This window comes from Lolium perenne, chromosome 2 (assembly GCF_019359855.2).
Source record: "Lolium perenne isolate Kyuss_39 chromosome 2, Kyuss_2.0, whole genome shotgun sequence".
NCBI classification, from domain to species: domain Eukaryota; kingdom Viridiplantae; phylum Streptophyta; class Magnoliopsida; order Poales; family Poaceae; genus Lolium; species Lolium perenne.
Genome location: NC_067245.2, coordinates 285161558 through 285183607, shown reverse-complemented (window position 1 = coordinate 285183607; position 22050 = coordinate 285161558). Strand labels below are relative to the sequence as shown.

The window sequence follows — 22050 nt, the reverse complement described above, 5'->3', positions numbered from 1 at the left end:
AGACTGCCAGGCAACTGTCCCAGAGAATTTTCTAGGTGTTTCTAATTCTGTCTTGCTCTTTACGTGCACATATGGCCTCTTCCTCTTCACCTGCTGTGGCACAGGCACATCGAAGTGTTCGATTGAGGGAAGAGAAAGGGCCAAGACCCAGGCTCAATCAAATAATCTTCGGATTCAGCAAGCTACACACCTCATGACCGCCACCGGCACCCCGTCGCTCCCCCGTATCTCCGGCGACTGGCCTCCGTTCCGTCGGTGTGCGACCTGGCGAGTCACGGGCGCTCGCCCCTGCCGGCGCCGCCACGCTTGGTAGCACGCGGATGGTAGGCTGAGGTCCTCTAGGCAGCAGTGCCACTCCTGGGCAACAAAGCGAGCTGGAATGGCCGACCGCCGCCGTCGCGCTCCACTGCTGGCTTTGCCCGACTGAGTCGATCCCGGCCACCAGCCTACAGCGGCATGTCTCGATGCTTCATGAATGTTTGGAAGGCTCCCTCTTTCTCCTGATCTCCCGAATCCCTCTCCCACCTGATTCAATCCCCTTTCTATCCGGCCAATAAGAGGGGCACCCTCCATAGCCGGGGTGGACAAGATCGATGAGCAAGCTCCTTCCCATCCTCCAGTTCCTCTCTCTCTCTCTCTTTCTGGTTGAAACCGAGCACGCTCCAACGAGGTGGTCCACCGTATTTCGCGCCTCGTCGTGCTGCAGAAAATTCGATCTCTTGTGCTGGATGCTACTTCGGCGGTGCACCACGACGTGTGCTTGCAGGTGGGAAACATGAGACCCCCCAGGTAATTTTCCTCTCACGAATCGCCACCCCATCCTGGCATCTTCTGCTTTGTCACCTTCGCCATGGTCTGCCAGACTGGCACCAACATGATGGGTGCTTCAGTCAGCCTCTATTGTGCTTAGATGAAGCGACCTTAAGCGCTTCACATCCCCACAGGAGGGGACATGCGCAGGCTCGGAATCGTCGCTGCTGCCTGTGGACTGGCTATGGAGAAGACAGGGAGTACGCCTTGCATCTGTTTGACAAAATGGGTAGTTCACTGACATGGTTGCTGGCCAGTATTGTGCTGTTTTCTCACAGGTATGTGGTGCATGCTATGGTCTAAAATTTCCCCCAAACCGCTGGATTATGTTTTAGAGGAATTCCAACACATCTGATTCCATTGCCACATTTGCAGTGACATGAATGATTATTTTATGTGTTGTTCCCTTTCTTGATCCATACATATAACAAGTACGGTTGTTGCATCATGCAGGAATTTTTTGGAGTGGTTTGTAAATGAAATTTGGTGCAGAAGCTTTCATTTGTATCTGTTTATACAGAGCAATGAAGAGCCTTTTTATGCTGAATATTCTTTGAGGTAGAAATATCACAGAGCATAACTAGGATAGTATATTTAGCAACCGTAATTTGAAATAAAAAAAAAATTAGGTAGAAATATGTCGGAGCATCATCTTGAAAAGATTGTCGACACACCTCCTTCGGCTTCCACTCGGTTGACTTTGGCAAATATACACTGCTTAGAAAATCTATAATACTTAAATTATAGTTATACTTAAATTATACTTCGAATCGTTCTTCCTCATTATGGTGATAATAGGTTGTATGGCCATCAAGGGCTGTTCCCTGCAGAATTCGTGTTGAATTTGGGAAAGGACAATTGATTATTTTTATCGAAGTATCATATTCATTTTAGGTGGTAATTTTAATAATTTGGCAATCACCGTTGTGTCCGTTGCAAGTCATTTGCATATTGATACGGTGTGGGTTCGAATTTAATCTTGGTTTTCCATGTAGATATGATTCATATGCCTTAAACCTTGGAAAGGAGCTTATGTGAACAGGTGCTATTGGAAGTTTCTGTGCATTTCATCCTCCCGACCTTCCAAGTCCATTGTTCCATGAAAAGGTATAGATTCTGTAGAGTGGTGAATGTTCAGGTAATGGTCTATACAAATGCAAGTGAGCCTGTTGGGTATACATATTTTGTAGTAGTCCAACTATACAAAGAGCAACCTAGCTTGCACTTCAGAAGGTGGCTGAATTCGTAGTTACTTCGAGGTTGCTATTCTTCAGTCACTTTGATAGTCATAACATTGAAATGATAATACTACATGATTCTGCATATAGATATTTAATGGGGTTTATTTCAGCAGTGATTCTGCTGCAATATTCATGACTGTCAAGAACAGGAGGCTACCTTCTGAGTTCTGACTGCTCCGCGGGACGCTATCAATGGTTACAGCCTACAACAAGGTATCCAAGACCCAGTTAGTTCTTACATTCACGTAGGTTTTCCCTTTCGATTATAATAAATACTCCCTCCGTTCTTTTTTAATTGACTCGAATTTAGTACAAGTTTGTATTAAATCCGAGTCAATTAAAAAGGAACGGAGGGAGTACTTGATAATAGATGGGGTTGTAAAATAGTGTTACCTGCCACTTTGTGCAAAAATGTAGGAACATACAACGGTAACGAAACTTGAATTGGTTAATCGAATGATTCCCTACACCTATTTTCATAAAACGTTTATGTGTGCCATACTGTAGTTCAGACCAGTGTTTCAATTACTTTTCCATAACATTGTTTTCAGTGCCGAAACATATGGAGTTATAGACAATACTTCTTCAGGTACTCATCTCATGCCACCTTGATTGTCAGCCACCTGAGCTTTTGGTCAACTACAGGTATACATAGACTGGAGAGGGAAGAGGGGTATGATAGTAGAGCTGAACCGGCAACTGGTAGGCTCTTGAGCGCCCCACCTGGGCGATGCACGGCCATGTGCGCTAGCGAGGATACCTTCTGAAAGAGTATTGCTTCTTAATCCTAAGAATGAGGTATAACTTACTATGTCTCAAAATGCATAATTTTGTTTGAGTTTCTGCACTCAGTCTGAACATAAAACATCTTTGTTGTTTCGATGACATAGTATGTGCACCTTGCTGTGTTAGTTTCGTGATATTCTATTTAACGAAGTGCTGAATTGTCAGTCGCTTGAAATATAAGACATCTCTGTTGTTTCGATGACATAGTATGTGCACCTTGCTGTGTTAGTTTCGTGATATTCTATTTAACGAAGTGCTGAATTGTCAGTCGCTTGAAATATAAGAGCAGTACATGCCACCTACTGTTTGTTTTCTTTTTCGTTTGATCTCTCAACTCTTGTGTGCTGTGGTTTTTCTTGCAGGCCAACCGATTCCCAGATCTCAGTTCTTTCCAAAAACAAAGCAGAGCTCGCTTCAGTTCTCGGCCTCCCCGTGTCAACCAAGAGCTCACCATTATGTTCTTAGCAATTAGCATCCAAAGAACTCGCCATTTTCTACTCCGAAGAAGAAAGTGCCTTGCACGGACATCCACAGGACAAGGCAACAAGAAGACCATCCATTCTAACTTGCTACTTTATGTTCTCTGTTAAAATTTAGTCATGGGAAGTACGCCCTCTTATGGACAAAGTAGGATCGACACTCTAAATGCACTCTCTAAGTAGGATAATCCTATGAACTATGTTAGCGAGACTAAATATAAATTAGCACAATCAGTTAATCTTCATTTGATACATGGATTTTCCTTCAGCGTTAACAATAAGAACTTCCTCCCGCACCATAGATAGCACGGGCGCGGCGTGCGCCGCGCCGCACACTTCCTAGTGATCTAGTTAAAGGAGCTACACTTTTCCCAATTCGGCCAGCTACTGATGTAACATGCACAAAATGTGGGATCCTAAATTGGGCAAAAGTGGAATCGAACTTAAATCAATCTAAAACCGTGCGAAGCTACAATGGATCTAGTATGTATCAGTCTAAAGAAGCAATTTAATGGTCGTATGGATGGAGGTCAGGCAAAAATTATCCGCCTATAGCCTCCCTAAAAAATCCTAACAACGCATCAAATCCTACTGTAGAAGATGGAGGACTTACAATAGACAAATTAGGCATCGTTGCCACCAATGATGACCCAGATTGATTCGCTGAAGCTCCGGGAGTCGTTGACGGACCGCGACATGGAAGGGGGCGGCGTTGCCGGCGAAAAAATCCCCTCGAGGTCGGCAAGGGTTGGGCCGAAGAAAACCGGTGGCTTCCCTGCAGCCGCACTAGAGGTCCCGGCCTTCGATGGGACCGTCGTCGGTGTAGCCCTTGGCACGCCGACCCCACCAACTCACCGGCGACGGAGGTCTAAGAGCTTTGGTCATATCGAAGTCGCTGGCTGTCCATCATTTGGATGTAGTTCGCTGGCCAACGTTCCTGCGCGGATTGAGCCGCGCGGCGAAAGGCTTCCATGTCAGAGGTGGGGGTGGAGAAACGCCGGCCATGGCGGAGGTGCAGAGAAGGTGAGAGAGGGGTTTTTAGGCGGTGAGGGGAGTAGAGTGGAAATTTAGCAATGCGCATCATATCTCCCGGCTTCCCAACACGTGTAGATAAGAGGGCATGTTGTGCTCGCCAGCGCCTGCACACGTGACAACACTCGAATCGAGTGTGCCTTGCGGGCCAACATTTGGGATGCTCTAAAACTCGTGCGGTGCAAGAAAACGGTGTGAACGGGCCAAATTCTTCTCCACGCGTGCCTTCGCGAGCAACCAAACAGCCTAAAATATCTTCTACTATGTGCAAATTTATTTTGAATGTGTTTTCACATAAAACTTGCATACAACCATAAGAGCATCTCCAACAAGCGCACTATATTTCAGCGCACTAAACCTCGCTTCCGTCGCGCTGTAAACGTATAGCGCGCGTTGGGCGGAAATTTGCCCCGTCGGATGCTCTATTTTGCAGCGCGTGCTCGGGCGGTAAAAGTGCTCATCCGCCGGGCGCGTCATTATGCAGCGCGCAGCGCGGCGCAAACGAGTATTTCGAACGTTTTTTTTTCTAAATAGATAAAACAAAACACGAAAAATTAACTGAAAATACGAAATATATTAAAAGTTCGACGGGACAGCGACATTTTATTTGAAACTAGCCTAAAATCTACTCCGAGTCCGAGTCGAAGTCCGACGAGTGGGTGGTGTCGGACACCGGAGTGGATGTCCACTCGAAGGAGGAGGAGGAGAAGGGGGAGGAGGAGGAGGAGGAGGAGAGGACGATCGTCGACGGCCCGGCGCCGTTTTTCTTCTCCTCCGCCTTCCTTGCTACCTTCTCCGCCCTCGTCGCCTTCCTCGCCGCCGATGCCGCCCGGCGCTTCTCGCGGTTCGCCTTCTTCTTCTTCTTCGCCGCCGCCGCCTTCTGCTCCTCCTTCTGCGCGTAGAACGCCTCCATCGCGGCGACGTCCTCCGGGAACTTCCGCGCCCACTCAAGGTGGAGGCGCTCGTCGCGCTCCGCGATGAGGAGCCGCTGCTCGAGCTCGCGCTGGCGCCGCTGCTGCTCGCGCGTGACGGCCGGCGACGGCGGCGCGAGCGCCTCCGCCTGTTCTCGCATCCACACATCGTCGAAGTTCATTGCGCGGCGGGAGCGGCCAAGGCGCCAGGCGACAACGTCGTAGGCGCGCCGCCTCGTGCGCCGTGTCGAAGGTGCCGAGGCAAATGCACTCCTCGCCGGAGAGAATCTCGGCGTCGAAGCGGCCGCTTGGCCACTCGCGAACGCCGCGGTAGCCGGAGACGGAGCGATGGCGGGGAGGCATCTTGTCGTCGGAGACGGAGCGGCGGCGCGACGTGGGAGGTAGAGGCGGAGCGACACACGAGGCGGCTGAAGTTTCCAGACGGTTGGCGTGCGCGCGTGTGGCGTTTATAGCGCGCGGCAGCCGAAGCGGCAAGTTTCCCGCGCGGGATAGCGCAAAAGCACGGGCGTAGTAAAGTTTTTAGCGCGCGCCTCTTTTTCGCGCGTCCGCTGGGGTTCGCGCGGGTCCCACGCGCGCCGAACTGGCGGTTTTTTTTAGCGGACGCGTCTTTTGCCGCGCCTATTGGAGATGCTCTATGATGTCTATTATGTGCAATTTTATTTTGAATATAACATGATAATAAGTTCATATGATCCGAATTGGATTTACCGATCTTTTATCGTTTCCTTCCTAGTCCGATGCGAACCCGTTCCGCGAAGTAAAAACAGAGAAGAGAACGGGGACCCGGCTCGAGCTTGACGAGCCTGCACGCACCGCGCCCAGATTGAAACTACCATGGCCGCCTCCGTGCGCCGCCCCTGCCTGCTCGCCCTCGCCGCCACCCTCATCCTCCTCTGCTTTCCACTGGCAACGGCCCAACCCCAACGCACATACGACCCTCCGTGGTCCGACGAGTACTGGGCCAACGAGATCGTCGTGGGCGAGGCGGCGGAGGAGGTGGTCAGCGTCGCCGCCAGGCGCGCGGAGGCGGGCGGCTACGCGTACGGCTGCGCCAGGCTGTGGCTCGCCATGGGCTGCCCTCCCGCTCCCGGCAAGGGCGTCAACGGGAGCCTGGTCGACGGGAGGCGCTCCTATGATCGGGAGCTAGATCGCTTCGAGGAGGGGCTGCGGCAGTGCAGCTACCCTGAGCTTGATCCCTACTTTCGCCGCACCGCCCCGACGTCTACTTTCGATCCTCGGTGTTGTCCCTGCTGCTATCCATGTGATCGCTACTACTGACACAGGCTTTGTACTCGAACAACAGACACTAGTACTGTAGTACACTTGTTTTTTTCTTTTGTACTGCAATAGATTATTAGTTTAGTGCACAATGTCTGTTACGTTTTTCGACAGTCGTATAGCATAATTGTCGATGCAGAGAAGGGAAAAAAAATACGAGTATATCAATTGACGTTGAACCCTGACAACTGTTTTCCAATCCACTTCAGTCTTCGAGGATCAGAAGCAAATTTTAGTAAGACCGATCGTACAGCTGAGATACACGTCCAACAAAATGACACTGATCAATGTTTACAAATCTTTCTAGGTTTCGCGAGCCTGCGGCCTAAGAATCAATACAACTTTCGAGTTCCTCGTTCTTTCTTCCGCTCTGCGTAAGGTCACAGCGATCGTTGTTCAACAGGGCACCCCAGGAACATCACGAAGAGACCAAGTCGGGCGTCTCGGCTTCGACAGATAGCAAAGTCGTGTGCACCTTCCCGACCCAGGTGTCCAGCCGGTCACGCAGGGATTTCACTTGGTCGATGCCAAGGACCCTCGGTTGCACCCACGAAACGTGGACGGTTCCGTCGACCTCATCGATTATGCCTTCGATTAGATGAGCCTGCAACATGTAAGAAAGCAGCCGTTTCATCATTTCACTTCTGACTGTCACTGGAACTATACTATACATACAGCCACAAGGGAGTGCGGGACTTACAGAGAGGCTCTTCATTAGCAGATACTCGACATCTTCAACTGATAGCCTGGTTTGCTCAGCAATAGTGCTCAAAGGAATTGTACGGTCTTGAGATGCTCGACTGCAATGGATAAAAACATTTAGGGAACAAAGCTATGCTCTGAATAGTACCAAACGTGTAACATCAATCAGCCTCTCGGTTTGCACTGTACCCACGGGAATTACCTGAAAATGATTTCCATCAAGCAGAGGATATTGATCTTCTCAAGTAGCCCGCTCTCATTTTGTGCCAAAGCAGGCTGTGCAGCCAAGGCGGCGCCGTGAACTTTGCAGAGTTCCTGATAGGCGGCTAGATTGCCAGAGTTGAAGGCTTGCAACATATGATAAATCCACTCCACCGCTGTTCCCACAAGGCTATGGATCTACATGATAGCCACGAGAGGAATTAGATGTGCATGCTGATACAGCAAAATTATGCAGATTGTGGTGGTAATAAATCAGAACAAAATACACTACATCTGAAAAATAGCCTGAGGCAAGTTCAGCCACATATAGCTAAGAACACTAATTGTAATGTTACTACCAGCTTCAAAATTTTACTGAAGAACTGAACCACACAAGGTAAATATGAACACTACTTTGTTTCAACGCTGGGCTCCAGATATTTCAACAGAACACATTTTAATCCCAGCTTTTAAAATAAAGACTTGTATGATAATGGTAACAATTGCTCCTAGTCAATGGCAAGAAATAGCAAAGATGAAGAGACAATTATTATGAATGGCCAGATCAGTTGGATATAAGCTTACACAAGGCAGACACTCCATATACATATATAAATATGGAGCAAAAACAGACCTTCAGATAACCAAAAGGCAAAAATACAATGCTCATGCGTTTTGAGTCGTTGTATATTCGCCGTGTCGTTTTCCAAAATCACGGCGACGACTATACAGCGACTTTCGCCGACTATACACTGAGTCGCAGCATTGGCTACTCACTTTTTTGTCGCAACTCAAAAACCATGCACATGCTCTCATTGCAAGAAACTAAACATAAATACTCGTTTATGATCTAGTAGGACGACTGGGAGCTAAATGTAAATGTCTTATTTAAATATAAATTAATTCATATATTGTAAGCAGAAAGGGGCAATAATAATATTCATACAAGCATGTGTCACTCAACAGTTCAAGGATTATTAAACCTACAGTTAGCTCTTTAAAAGGGTAGGCATGGGTGTCACAAGTAAATAGACTGCAAGCGGATAGTAAAGATTAAATACTCATATAAAGTAAGGGCATACAATTGGATGGGCAAGCAACTCCCCGAAGTTGTATATGTTGTCACCCAATAAAGCAGCAAGTGAGAGGTCAAATGCCAAGTTCTGCAGGTAGTTATTGAAAATCAGAAACAGCAACTATGAATCCAATTTTTGATCTCAAAAGACCAGGTAAGCAATGATACCTGTTTGAATGGTTCTGAAAGTGACTCCACTGTTGTGTATGCAAGATAGAGAAGAGCATTTTTGTAAAATTCAGAATAGTCCTGACAGACTTTGTAGTACTGAGAACATATCCAATAGTAGGTCGAATGCACTGATGGGTCAACATCGACCATGCTATCCAAAGTGGTTTTCCCCTCGTCTAGCAATTTCTTACACTCCTTTTGACTCCCTTTCTCAAGAAGATAATTTGCAATCTGCATCTTCACATACAGAATGGGCTCTTCGACCCGTGATTCCTTGGTATCATGCAGCTTTGAAATAACACCTTCTAGGTAGTTTATAGCAGCATCTTTATCTGAATACTGGCGTGAAACTACTACCGTGAAGTGGGCAAATTTAAGAAGGTTGATCTTGGTTTCGAAATCAGAGATGAAATGATTATACAGCTGAATCAGAGCATCGCCCGCCTGTACAAAAGGAGAAGACAAGAGTGGTGATAAGCCTTGTGACATGGAAAGCAATATCTCGAGAAAGGAACCAAACAGTTGATCAAAATAATGGAAGTATCGCAGGAATCAGGATAAATCCACATATGAGTAACTTTGGGTTTTCACAACAGAAAATATGATAAACGTGCTGCGATGTTACATGCATTACTATACTACACAACAAAAATACAATGATTATACTCCTTCAGATTTGGTGCGTATAGCTAACAAAATGAACAAAGAAACATGCAGGCATTTGGATAAAAGTATATGACTTGTCTTGCAATTCCAGTAAAAATACCAAAGAATGATGCTCAATATCATCATCAGCCGATCAGTGGATCACAGGTCATGGTACATAACGAAATGTAGGTCGGAACATACAGAATTAACAAATCAACATGGTGAATTACCATGCTGCTCAGAAGCAGGCCAACTAGTTTTGTGCATGAAACTCTGGAAGGACAGTGCTGAATGGCAGCTTGGGATCAGTGTACAGCTAGTTGTAGTCAAAGGGGACTAACCTCACTGGTTTCAACTTTCAAAAACTAGGTGTACTTAAAATCAGAGGGGCGACGTCACATCCATTACTATACAGTAAAATTACTATGATTACACTTTTCAGATTTTTGTGTATATATATAGTCAATGAAATGAACAAAGAAAAACATGCTGGTATTCTGATATGTCTACAGTATATGATTCGTCTAGCAGTTTATAGCAAAACTACCTTTTTTTTTTGAGGGAATATAGCAAAACTACCTGAGAACTGAGACTCGCACTTACTCAGAAAGAGGCCTCGAAAAGTGTCCATCGCAACCCGTCACGGCCCAGCCCGGCCCAACTGGGACCAAAAGAGATCCCGGTTGGACTTGAGGACCAGTCATTGAAGGAAAGCCGGCTTAGGCAGTTTGGCTGGCTGGTCTTCCCCGACGCGAGCAATCGAGACGAGCACCGCCGCCCGCCGCCCGCCGCCCGCCGCCCGCCGCCGCATCGCTGCTCCCCGGCCACGCACGCCCGTTCCTCCCCCCCGCCCGCGCGCAGGCGAGAGACACGCCCTCCTTCGACCGGCGGACGGCAAACAAGGACGGACGTAAGTATAGGTATCCGAGGGAGACACGAACCCTGGCGGCGGCGTATAAAATCGTAATTACCCAACCTTCCCGGGCAAGTTTTTATTCGGAAAAACTTGCCCCACCACCGAAGCAACCCATCCTCCTTCTCTCGCGCCGCCGTCCTCCGGCGACTTCTTCCCCGCCGCCCCGCCGCCGGGCGCGGATCGATGGGGCTGCTGCGGGGGTTCTCGGTGGGGGCGGTGATGAAGCGGATGTGCAAGGCGGTGCTGAAGAAGGGGCTGGGCGACTTCTTCCTGGGCGAGCTCGATCTAGACCAGCTCGACCTCCAGCTCACCAGCGGCACGCTCGAGCTCACCGACCTCGCCCTCAACGCCGAATTCATCAACGCCCAGGTCCGTCCCGATTCCCCCCTCTCTCTCTCTCTCCCGCGTGGGTTTACTTAGGGCGTTCGATCGATTAGACGCGGCGGGATGGGATTCCGGTCGCATCCCGTCGCGATTAGTCAGTCCCCCCGTGCTGACTGCTGAGGAGAATCGAATTATTATGCTGGTGAAATAGACAGGTTGACTGTAGTAGTAGTAGGGTGGTGGGGAGTTGGACCAACTAATTCAGTTTCATCTGGTTCTGGTTGCAATTGGGTGCTACACACCCAATTTTGGTAGAATTTCCAACTCTTTTAGGTCAATTTGTTAGAATTTTGCCGCAGGAAGGTACTTGTTGATTTCGCTAATCAGGATGGCGAGTTTTTCCTGTCCTAGTTGTTGTCTCGTTGTAGTTTAGTATAGGATTCTTGGAGTGCAGTTTGTTTGTATCTACAGGTGTACGATCAGGCTGGTGAGGTCTTGGTGCCTACTTGCAGTTCCTTCATTTGAATCGGACCAACTTAAAGTACGTTTAGACTGGAGAATTTGTGGGCTCATGCTGAGCACTAGTTGTGGATAACATACCTGTTAATTAGGGCATGAAGCTGCTTCTGTAGTTAACAGTGTTCAGTCCCTTTCTATCAACCTGACACCTGATTTGTTCTGGTACTTACTGCCTTAGAAAACTGCAGTGCTATCTTGTGCGCATGCTCCCCGCCAAACTGATGTATCCAAACTTGTAGTTTGTTAGATTTCAAACTGTTCATTTGCCTCTTATATATGTTACAATAATTTTTTTTAGTTATATTTCCTTTTCTGTTTCAGCTATCAAGATCTCCCTTCATGGTGAAAGAAGGATCGATAAAATCCCTGCTGGTTAAATTTCCTCTACAGTTGAAGAGTTGCGAGATTGTAGTGGAAGACTTGGAGCTTGTCCTTGCTCCATCTGTTCCTAGTGAAGTTCCACCTGTAGATGCTGAGTGCTCTGTTTCTGGTAATAGTAGTGGCACGCAGACATCCGTCAACACCAACAGAAATGAATCCGATAAACACTGTTCTACATCTGCATCTCGAGATGTGGATGAAGGCGTTAAGAGAATAGCCAATGCTGTCAAGTGGTTCCTGACAAACTTCAAAATCAAGTTTAAGAATACATATATTGTATTTGATCCTCACACAAGTTTGGATAACAAGGTCTCAGAATACAACCGATCACTAGTTTTCCGGGTTAAAGAGATAGAATTTGGAACCAATCTTTCAACAGATGGGCTTGTCAAGCTGAATAATTTTGTAACGTTCCATGAGGCGGTGATTGAGTTCTTGAAGATGGATCATGTCGATGTATTGCTTCAGAATAATTCGGATAGAGCAGCAGCTGACATCTCATCAGGTCATAGTACTACCTCGGTCTTGACAGGCCCTATTGGTGGATTCTCGGGGACATTGAACTTAAGCATCCCATGGAGTAATGGATGCTTGAACCTTAAGAAAATTGATGCAGATGTATCTGTTGATTCATTAGAATTGTTGTTACAAATCAGCAGTATCCAGTGGTTCATCTACGTGTTGGATTCTCTGCATAGGAACCAAGGTGAACATAATTCTGCCCATAATACAGCAGATATGTCCTTGAACACCTCCAGATCTGCCTTAAACGCTTCGAAATCAGTGATGGCCAACAAGGAAGATTTGGATCAGATCGCACTTTCACAAAATAGGCAAGACAAATACCAGGATTCTTTCCTAACTAAGGCACATGTGATTCAGGATTGGATTCCGGAGCTAGTTGTTCACGAAGATCAAGGCGAACCTGATTCAGATTGTGATGAAAGGTCTGTTTCTTTGTTAAATCCCTTGAAATTCCTAATGATGTACGTTGTACCTATGTGTCTATCATCTTCCAGTTTACTTCAGCTCACATGATTAACCCCTTAAACAAGTATACTTTTGAGATAGCTGTTATCAGATCATTGTAGTAAAAATTAAAAGATGCTGTTGCTATGCCACATTGCATCCATGGTTTACGAATGTTTAACCAGATATACGATTTACAGAAATTTCGCTCCTCAATTTCACACTATTGTAATACATGTTTTGGGGGTTACAGCGAATTCTTCCTCTCGTTCCTTTTCTTCTTCTTGTCTTGTACTTTATCATCTGTCTTCTAGATGTCCTACCGTCATTAAAATTGTAACTTACCAAATCACTGCCTGCTCGCATCAGTTCCTAGAATAGTTCTCTGCAGCTTTGGTATGTTTCATGGGGTTTTAGTGATCAAATGTGCCAGATCTCTTTTTTGACATCAGCATAGTTTTCCTTTCTTCTTTCCAACTGTCTTTCCAACTGTCTTCAAATGTGCAAGAGGCTATCTCTTGCTACGTGTGTTTGTTTTTACCATTATTAAGAGAAGCATCCAATTTTTAGGCAAAAAGAAAGAAAAGGAGATTTGGACTAGCCTAATTGGATTACTGATTTGTTGTTATCTTTGACAGCATTGATCAGTTCTTTGAATGTTTTGAAGAACTGAGGAACTCCCAGACAAATTTAGGAAATAGTGGCATATGGGACTGGACGTGTTCAGTGTTCAACGCTATTACTTTTGCATCCACTTTAGCTTCTGGATCAGATCAAGTTCCTAAAGGTATGTAATGTTTATTTGTTATGGCTTTATGCTTCATATTCTATTTGGTTGTCTGGTATGAACAGCGCAGTAGCAATAAATGCAATAATTTTGACTTCCGGTATTGAATCGTGCAAGTGGTTTAGTATTTTACCTTTTCTTATTAAATTATCTGAACTTCTATATATCAGGACTTACTTCTCTTTTCCTTCCTAACAGAACCGCCAATTGAGAAAACCGTACGGGCTTCCATCGCTGAGATATCTGTTATTCTTTTGTTAAATGATGAAATGGATGCGGGCGATTCGAGTGCTTCTACCAGTCTATTCCATGATATGAGAAGTTCCGAAATGTTTTCGAGCTGCCTCTCCTCTGGGCAGATAGAACAATCAATGATGTCTCCTGCTACCGCTTCCAGCTTAAATATGCACCATCTTGAAGCCAAGTGTCAGAACATACATCTTGAACTTCAGGTACTTTTTCCCTCCTCCAGTACTTGTTCTCAGTTCATGTATCATTGAAGTGTTATGAAGCTTGATGCTGAATCTTTTTTTCTGATGTCCGCAGACATATCCCAGAAACTTAGGTTTCAAGGCATCGATTGCCCACATGAAGCTTGATGAATACTACAGTACTGAAAATACTAATTCAACCCACTCACACCTTGGGACTGCTTTCTTAAATAATAACTTCTGTAGAGAAGTTCAAGCTGCTCTCCCTCAATTCCCATTTGCTTCTCAAGATTACTGGGTGGAAACAGCTGGACGCGGTTCTCACAATTCAGATAAATTCATTAAGGTTGAGCTACTAAAAACATTTGGTGAGTGCACATTCCATTATGATGTCAGTAACACGGATCAAGATGGCAACTCAGGAAGCTCAACTTCACTGTCAATTCATTTGGCTCCTTTGATTTTGTGGGTGCACTTCCATACAGTATACATGGTACTGAAATTTATCAGTAAAGTTAAGTCTGATCTTCACGGAGAGCATAAACTTCACAGGGATGGTGATGAAAAAAACAGCAAATTGGCTAATACTTCGTCCAGCGAGAGCCTGAAGGTTCAGATAGCCCCATCGCATGCAAGAATCATTCTTTGCTTTCCTTATGAGCCCTCTTGGGATTTAAGTCGTCCGTCCATCTTGGATAAGTTCCTTGTCCTCGACCACACGTTATCTCAGAAAGCCCCTTCCCCACTTCGAAATGAAAGATCTAATGATGGTCATCCGAGCACACCATCTACTTCACTCCATTTGGCTACTGGGAACTTTGACATCTACTTCATTAAACCTGTTGGTGTATTGGATGGTAGAATCGGCTCTTTGAGCAGGCAAACTTTCTCTGCTTTGAAGATTTTATCGGTGACTAGATCCGAATATCATGACTCCAGCATTAGAATGATCCGGAAAAGTCATCCTGTAACTTGCCCTGAGATGGTGAACAAAGTATGGAGTTTGCCAAACCTACACGACCAGAAGATTACTCAGAAAGAAAATAACAAATGGGTCGGCGTTGCCTCTTCTACAACTTCACAAGATCTTGTAGAGTCAAGTTTTACTATACGCCAGGAGCTCATTCAGAGCACTGAATTCTTGCTGCATGTTCAACTTCCTTGTGTTTCAGTTCATCTCAATAAGAAGGATTGTGGACAACTAAATCAGCTGCTAGATCTCATAGTTGATGGGCTGTCAGATGTAGCAACAGGCAGTTCTGAAAATGGCAAGGACAAAAACAGCGAAGTTGCCATTCAAACATCTGTCATTTTTGAATGCAGCATGTTGGATATTTGCACTGAGTTGGATGAAACTGTGGAAGTTAGTCCTTCATTGCAGGCAGAACTAGAAGGCTCCTGGAATCGCCTCAAGTTGTCCGTTTCAAAATTGTCTCTGTGCTCATTTTCTAATGTTGGTGGGGTCAATAATTCCAGTTTTCTTTGGGTGAATCATGGTGAAGGTGAGCTTTGGGGTTCTGTTAGTGGTACAGATGATCAAACTTGTGAAGAAAGCAAAGATTTTCAACTAGTTATTTGCAAGGACTCCGCTAGTCAGCGGGGTGACGGTGAAGGGAACAATGTATTGTCTTTCGGAACTGCTGGCTGTTCTGTGACCCACATCAGGAACCCAAAACTACAAGAGAATTATACTTCTGTCAATGTTAGTTCTGGGACACTTGTGGCACCTGGTGGACGAATGGATTGGATCAGTGCAATATCTTTGCTGTTCAGTTCAGGTTCAAGTGGATCTGAACAATCCAGTAATAGTAGTAGCAGAAATAGTTCACAGGCTGGTGAACCTTTTTGGTCATCTTTTTTCCTTGAGTTGGCTGATGTTGCTCTGAGCTATGAACCTCACCGGAAAAATTCTACACTCGGTGCTGAAGCTCCAGATTGCAAGTCTTTTTCATGCCTTTTAGCTGCCTCTTCATTTAAACTTCATAGCAAATCTGCATCAGACTCCGCAGCTACTGATTTTGACATCCAACTACGAGATCTCGGGCTTCTCATCTGTGGATCATCTGGTTCGAAAAATGTTACTTGCGGTTATGATGTGGATTACCTCCGTCAAATGGGCTATGCTAAGATTGGCCATAATACATTCGTTGAAGCTGCTCTACGAATTGATACTTCCTTTTGGAAGCTTGAAATATCCGAGTCACAATTTGATATTGGTACCTGCCGTGATTCAACATATGGTCTTGTCCATTTGGTTTCTCAATTACAGAAGCTATATGCTCCAGATATGCGGGATGCCTTAGTTCATCTCCAATCTAGGTGGAATATTGTCCAACAGGCAAACACGCAAAATATGGCCAGTGATGCATCAGATATGTCAGAGAACAGCACTGACAGCTTCGCAGATTCAGCAGAGTCCAAGTCTGACGGTTTGCTTGATGACATAATTGATAATGCTTTTTACAGTGACCAGGCCAATACAACCTACAATTTCTGGGACAGAAATTGTCATAACTCATTTAGTAACAGTGAAGTGAATGTTGAGTATGAGATGAGTATGATTAACCCTGAGGCAACTGATGCCTGTGTTTCACACATTTCGCTTGGATCATCATTAGTCACTCCAGCAGACAGTACTGCTCAAATACCACAAAAGCAGAACTCCTGTCCTGACCACATCATTGACTCTTATTATATGCCTGATCTTCTGAATTCATCATCATCATCTCGTAAAGTAAACCATCAGTGCACATCTGGTGATGATGCTTGTAAAGCTGTGGACTGCGATGATGGTGGATGGTACAGCAATACTCCCTTGACGATAGTTGAAAACCATGTCTCAAAAAGGAACAACCTGCATGGAGAGCATGTGTTCCAACAAGAAGGTGATCATGCTGTTCGCAACTTGAATTCTGATGAATCTTGCAATCTGAAAGGCCAGATTCTTATTCATGATATAGATGTTAAGTGGCGAATGTATGCTGGAGATGACTGGTCATTAGCTGAGAACGATTTAACTAGCCGTACGTGCTCAAATGGAAGAGATAGGAGCTCTTCTTTGGAATTTATCGTGTCAGGGCTCAGTATGCAATTTGATATGTATCCAGATGGGGATGTTTCTGTTTCTAAGTTAGCCATCTCTGCCCAGGACCTAAATCTTTGTGACCAAAATGCGCATGCTCCATGGAAAATGGTACACATATTTTTTTGGCTAAATTTCATTGATAAATTGTTTTTATCACCGATTAATGCTAAACTTCTGTCTTTTTTTAAAAGGTTCTTGGATGCTATGACTCGAAGGACTACCCAAGAGAATCTTGCTCCCCTGCATTCAAGTTAGAACTGGAGTCTGTAAGGCCTGAACCAGAGGCTCCTTTGGAAGACTACAGGTATGTGCAGCACTAGATTGCATACACAACGAATTAATCTACTGGAAAAGATATTTCCTTGTTTCTGTGCTCTGTACTGTGTTCGTCCTTCGTTCGATACTTAGACATATTCAAATGGTTAAAGGTAAATATTACTGTAAGGGTATCCCATATACATCATACATATACATATTACATGCAAGACACCCTTTAATCTGGTGGATTGTTGTATAGTAACCTATGTGTTGGTTGCAGAACATTGTGAGATTAAGTTGTATACTTGGCTAATGTAAGGGATATATGGAACATGTCATTTTAACAGTTCAATAGCAGACATAATTTATACGTAGTAATTGGATCTAATCTGATGTAGTGTTTTGACCCAATTCCACTATTATAGTTGCTTATGCATATTGTTAACGCTTTGGAAGTTCTGAGAAAAGTTCCAGATAGCAGATCCATATTCTTCATGCATATTTGGTTGGTTGTTTATGAAGCATTGTTGCTCTTTAGACCTTTGACCTTATAACTAATTTGTGTCTCTGCCATACTTTAGTGTTAAATTGTAGTTCCAAGGAATTATGCTGGCTATTTTTCAACTCCTATCTGACACCTTTTATGCTCCCTCAGTGTGTCGATTAACCCCCTTCTCTTGCATCTTTCTTCAGGTTATGCCTTGAGATTTTGCCTCTTCAATTACATCTTGATCAGGGGCAACTGAACTTCCTCATCAGTTTCTTCCAGAATGAATCTAGCAACAGCAACCCTCATCTGTCTTACGAAAATGAGATTGTTGGTATGGACAGCACAACATATGGAAGCGCTGCAATTGTGGATGAGGCATTACTTCCTTTCTTTCAGGTATTTGAACTTACAATGACTGTTTCCCTCTTAATCACGGGACTTCATAGGGATCACATGAGAACTTTCTGCACCCGGTAACCTGGCATACTAAAAAAAAATACTAACGCCAACAGTCGTCGACTTCTTCCGTTTTCTCATTTTTTGCACTAGTAAGCAATAGCCAGCTGGGCTCTGCTTGTCTTCAGTGAACAATCTAATATTTTTCTATGGTGCCAGAAATTTGACGTGAAGCCTCTGGTTCTGCATATTAATTATATTCCTCGCCAGTTTGATCCTATTGCACTTGGCAAAGGAAATTATGCAGAACTTCTCAACATCCTTCCATGGAAGGTAATTCGTTTTTGCATAAGAAATACTTTAGAGCAGTTAGTTCACTGATGATTATCTGTGTACCAACAGACAACCCTGAAATATTTTTTGTGTGCAGGGAATTGATTTGAAGCTTAAGAATGTTTCTGCAATGGGTGTTTACGGGTGGAACAGTATATGTGAAACAGTAGCTGCGGAGTGGCTGGAGGACATTTCCAAAAATCAGGTCCTGATTTTCCCCCATGCACAACTGTACATTTAGACATGCTTATTGTTGTATACATGGACATGTACATACTTAATACACTCGATATCATAAAGAAACACAGATTAAATATGCAGTGCTTCATGTCAAAGCATATGTACTTTGCAAAATAAAGAGAACTGTAAATCTGCTTTGTCTTGCAAAAAGAAATCCTGCCCTCACCTGAATTGACAATATGCTGCTTGTGTAGGTCCATAAATTGTTAAAAGGGCTCCCACCTATAAAATCATTAGTTGCTGTCGGTTCAGGCACTAAGAAATTGGTTTCACTACCATTCAAAAGCTACAAGAAGGACCGCAAGTTGCTCAAGGGAATGCAAAGAGGTAAGCTAGATCTACACTATTCTACGACACTGATATGAACAATTATCTTACATTTCTGTTGAAGTGTTAATAATATGTGATGTTATTATATTAATAAATCAATTAGTTAATGATGACATGTGTTGCAAGAAATATTGACAGTCTTACCTGCCGTTTGACAGGTGCGGTTGCTTTCATCAGAAGTGTGTCCATCGAAGCTGTAGGGCTTGGTGTCCATTTAGCAGGGGGAGCTCATGATTTGCTTTTGAAGACAGAACGTGCACTTACAGCTGTTCCACCTCCTTCAACCTCACGCGAAGCAAGAAAACCCAAAGACAATATAAGAGCCAACCAGCCTGAAGGTGCACATCAAGGGTTGAAGCAGGTATTGTCTGAATTGCGTGATAAAAACATCTCCTGTTCTGCCAATAAAAGACAATTAAATCTTCAGGAGGCACCTGCATTGCTAATGTGTTGTTTCGATCTATTTTGTTTTGTTAGAAATGGACCTTAAAATTGGTTCCTGTTAATATCTCTGAACTCTATCTAGTTCTGAAGCCTAACATAATATAAGATGGTTCATTTCTTGCCTAATGTTATTAATATTCACTTCAAATTTGTCCAGGCCTATGAAAGTTTAACTGATGGGCTTGGAAGGACAGCTTCTGCTTTGATTGGCAATCCTATCAAGGTTTATAATCGTGGGGGTGGCCCTGGTTCAGTGTTGGCTACTGCAATATGTGGAGCTCCAGCTGCTGCAGTAGCTCCAGTATCAGCTTCTGCTCGTGCTGTACATTATGCACTTCTTGGGCTAAGAAACAGGTGAGTTTTTGCCCGTTCTCAAATACTGCTGGAAACAGTCTATAGATACAGGCATACATCATTTAGTTACAACCATCATAATGGACTATTGACTTCGCTTTTCCTGTCTTCCTGATTTCTTAAATTCGTTCATTTCTGTCCTCAACAGGCTGTCGATATGTATCAATTTATTCTATGTATGTAGTAGGTCAAGTGGTTAAATATTATGGGAGGGCGGGCGTAGAATTTGCTCTTTATTCACATGTATTGTCAGTGCTTATCAGCTTACAGTTGGCAGTGGGCACTTCACATTTTATATTATGGGACAGAGGGAGTAGAATTTGCTCTGTAGTCACATGTATTGTCAGTGCTTATCAGCTTGCAGTTGGCAGTAGGCACTTCACATTTTAGACACTGCATGCACATTTATGTTACCAACAATGATCTATGGTGAAGCTAAACCGTGCAAGAACTATGCAATTGAATTCTACTCCCTCTGTCCCATAATATAAGATGTAACACGGAGGGAGTATAAACCAAGCTTGTAATATATTGGACAATCCATCTGTAATGTTATTCTTTTAAAAGAATTGCCTGTCGACAGTAACAAAGATAATATTAAGGAATACCTTCGATGTTTTGTGGAGGTCCTAACGATATATTTCGGGCCAAAGAAAAATAATGCAGCTGATTTGTTCCTTCGCAGTAACCTGGTTTTGCACTGACCGAGCTAAGTGTTGCTGAACATTTACTGTTATTGGTACATTATTCTTACTTCATGTATATTTCTCACAGCCTGGATCCTGCACACAAGAAAGAATCTGCATACAAATATTCCGGGCCTTCTCAATCATAGGCTTCATTCATGAGGAGGCTGGTTAAGCTATGGTCATATCGCCATCGTCTCTATGGAAGAGGAGCGGTTGAAGAGCACCCGTTTTGATTCCATAAAGTGGTGGCGGGCTAACTTGTACAGTGTAAGTGAGAGCTCCGTGTTGCTGTATTGCTAGAGACCATCTGTTTTGTTCTTAATGGAGTTTCTGATACATCCATGCAGGTGTACAGCTTTTAGCGTAGGTTATATGTGGCATCAGTGCCCTTCTATAGTATGCAAGTTAATACACACCATGGGTTGTAGTCACCACACGTTCTCCACCTCGGGTGGAAGTTTTGTAAGCTCCTGGCAGGCATTTGACCTAAGGTAGAGGGAGGGGCAATGGCCCCAGATTTGTACATAAGTTTGTTGCTTTCTGAGCTGTGCAGATGTAAATAGTAACTCCTCTTCTGTTTCGGTTGCTAGTATGTTTATGGGCTTGCTAAACCGCCAATGATACATCCTCACGCTTTGCAAGTGTACATATTAGTATTACCAGGTTATCTGCACTCTGTAAAGTTGTTGCTTTCTCAGCTACTATTATACTCCCTCCGTGCAGAAATATAAGACGTCGAGGATTTTCATGTCAAATTAAATTTTGGCACGCTACGACATTTTCCGACTTTCCCCTCCGTCCCTCATTCGTTCACTCTCGCTCACATCGCTCGTTCCCCACTCTCTCCCTCACCGGCTCCACCTTGGCGCCGCCTTGCTCCAACCACGCCGCTGCCTGGCTCCCCGCGCCGCCCCTGGTTCGCCCACACGCCGATCTCTACGCCGCCTCGCTCGTCTCCAGAAGTGCCCCAAGATCTGTGAGCGGTGGTGCTCCAAGATCAGATATTTCTGGCGGTGCCCCATGATCGTGATCAGCGGTGCTCGATCCGTCAACAGCGAATGCCAACGCGGGTCCGGCGGTGGAGGGTGGTCTCCCCTTCCTGGCCCTCTTCGACAGGGCGTCCCATCTCCACTCGCTCGCTTCCAATTCCTCCCTCGACCAGGTCCCCTTCGGCCCTTCCGTCCCTCCTCGCTAATCACCATCCCTAGATTTGTGAGATTGCTCCTCGCATGCTCGGTTCTGCTTGGTTTGGGGACAGGAAGGGATCCGAGGGAGGCAAGAACCCTGGCGGCGGCGTATAAAACCGTAATTACCCAACCTTCCCGGGGTTCCGGACGCAACACCTCGCAAGGTTTTATTCGGAAAAAGAATTAATTGGATGCTGGAACGATGCTACACGCCCAATTTTGGTAGAATTTCCAACTCTTTTAGGTCAATTTGTTAGAATTTTGCCGCAGGAAGGTACTTGTTGATTTCGCTAATCAGGATGGCGAGTTTTTCCTGTCCTAGTTGTTGTCTCGTTGTAGTTTAGTATAGGATTCTTGGAGTGCAGTTTGTATCTACAGGTGTACGATCAGGCTGGTGAGGTCTTGGTGCCTACTTGCAGTTCCTTCATTTGAATCGGACCAACTTAAAGTACGTTTAGACTGGAGAATTTGTGGGCTCATGCTGAGCACTAGTTGTGGATAACATACCTGTTAATTAGGGCATGAAGCTGGATGATGTTCTTCTAGCTTCTGTAGTTATGTT

The 22050-nt window shown here is 44.8% G+C and overlaps 3 protein-coding genes and 1 long non-coding RNA gene across 10 annotated transcripts in view; 3 read left to right on the top strand and 1 right to left on the bottom strand.

Annotated features, from left to right (window-relative positions):
* Positions 1-83: 83 nt before the first annotated feature.
* LOC127336383 (uncharacterized) lies at positions 84-3546 on the top strand. Of its 6 annotated transcripts, none has more exons than XR_007873271.2 (4): positions 84-789; positions 945-2264; positions 2697-2849; positions 3200-3546. It is a non-coding gene; the product is annotated as an uncharacterized lncRNA (long non-coding RNA). The 6 variants fall into 6 exon arrangements; XR_011752733.1 differs by having other exon boundaries at positions 911-2264; XR_011752734.1 differs by having other exon boundaries at positions 84-1088; positions 1806-2264.
* A 2457-nt stretch (positions 3547-6003) lies between these two features.
* On the top strand, positions 6004-6721 carry LOC127336389 (uncharacterized). The gene has a single exon (XM_051363199.2). It carries the CDS (start codon positions 6115-6117, stop codon positions 6556-6558), a length of 444 nt encoding a protein of 147 aa, XP_051219159.1. The 5' UTR covers positions 6004-6114; the 3' UTR covers positions 6559-6721.
* A 5-nt stretch (positions 6722-6726) lies between these two features.
* LOC127336385 (26S proteasome non-ATPase regulatory subunit 13 homolog B) overlaps positions 6727-22050 on the bottom strand; it is a 76018-nt gene continuing 60694 nt past the window's right edge. The window contains exons 2-6 of one of the 2 annotated variants that reach the window (XM_051363194.2): positions 8705-9151; positions 8544-8624; positions 7463-7659; positions 7259-7358; positions 6727-7162 (exon numbers count right to left, since the gene is read on the bottom strand). In XM_051363194.2, coding sequence (XP_051219154.1) covers positions 6977-7162; positions 7259-7358; positions 7463-7659; positions 8544-8624; positions 8705-9151 — 1011 coding nt within the window. In that variant the 3' untranslated portion in view covers positions 6727-6976. Of the gene's footprint in view, positions 7359-7462; positions 7660-8543; positions 8625-8704; positions 9152-22050 lie in introns of both variants that reach the window. The other variant, XM_051363191.1, reaches the window with a different exon arrangement.
* LOC127336384 (autophagy-related protein 2) lies at positions 10350-20924 on the top strand. Its single transcript, XM_051363190.2, has 14 exons — positions 10350-10640; positions 11436-12442; positions 13103-13251; positions 13450-13703; positions 13798-16875; positions 16959-17071; positions 17719-17911; positions 18131-18244; positions 18342-18449; positions 18679-18811; positions 18973-19175; positions 19416-19612; positions 20387-20568; positions 20649-20924. The coding sequence occupies exons 1-13, from the start codon at positions 10455-10457 to the stop codon at positions 20445-20447; spliced, it is 5796 nt and encodes a 1931-aa protein (XP_051219150.1). The 5' UTR covers positions 10350-10454; the 3' UTR covers positions 20448-20568; positions 20649-20924.

What these genes read in the sequence shown, in the direction of transcription:
- LOC127336389 (XM_051363199.2), top strand. Translation starts at nt 6,115, where the DNA reads ATGGCCGCCTCCGTGCGCCGCCCCTGCCTGCTCGCCCTCGCCGCCACC.
- LOC127336384 (XM_051363190.2), top strand. Translation starts at nt 10,455, where the DNA reads ATGGGGCTGCTGCGGGGGTTCTCGGTGGGGGCGGTGATGAAGCGGATG. An exon ending in CGCATGCTCCATGGAAAATG is followed by an intron (nt 16,876 to 16,958) that starts GTACACATATTT and finishes TTTTTTTAAAAG; the next exon opens with GTTCTTGGATGCTATGACTC. An exon ending in AGGACATTTCCAAAAATCAG is followed by an intron (nt 18,450 to 18,678) that starts GTCCTGATTTTC and finishes CTGCTTGTGTAG; the next exon opens with GTCCATAAATTGTTAAAAGG.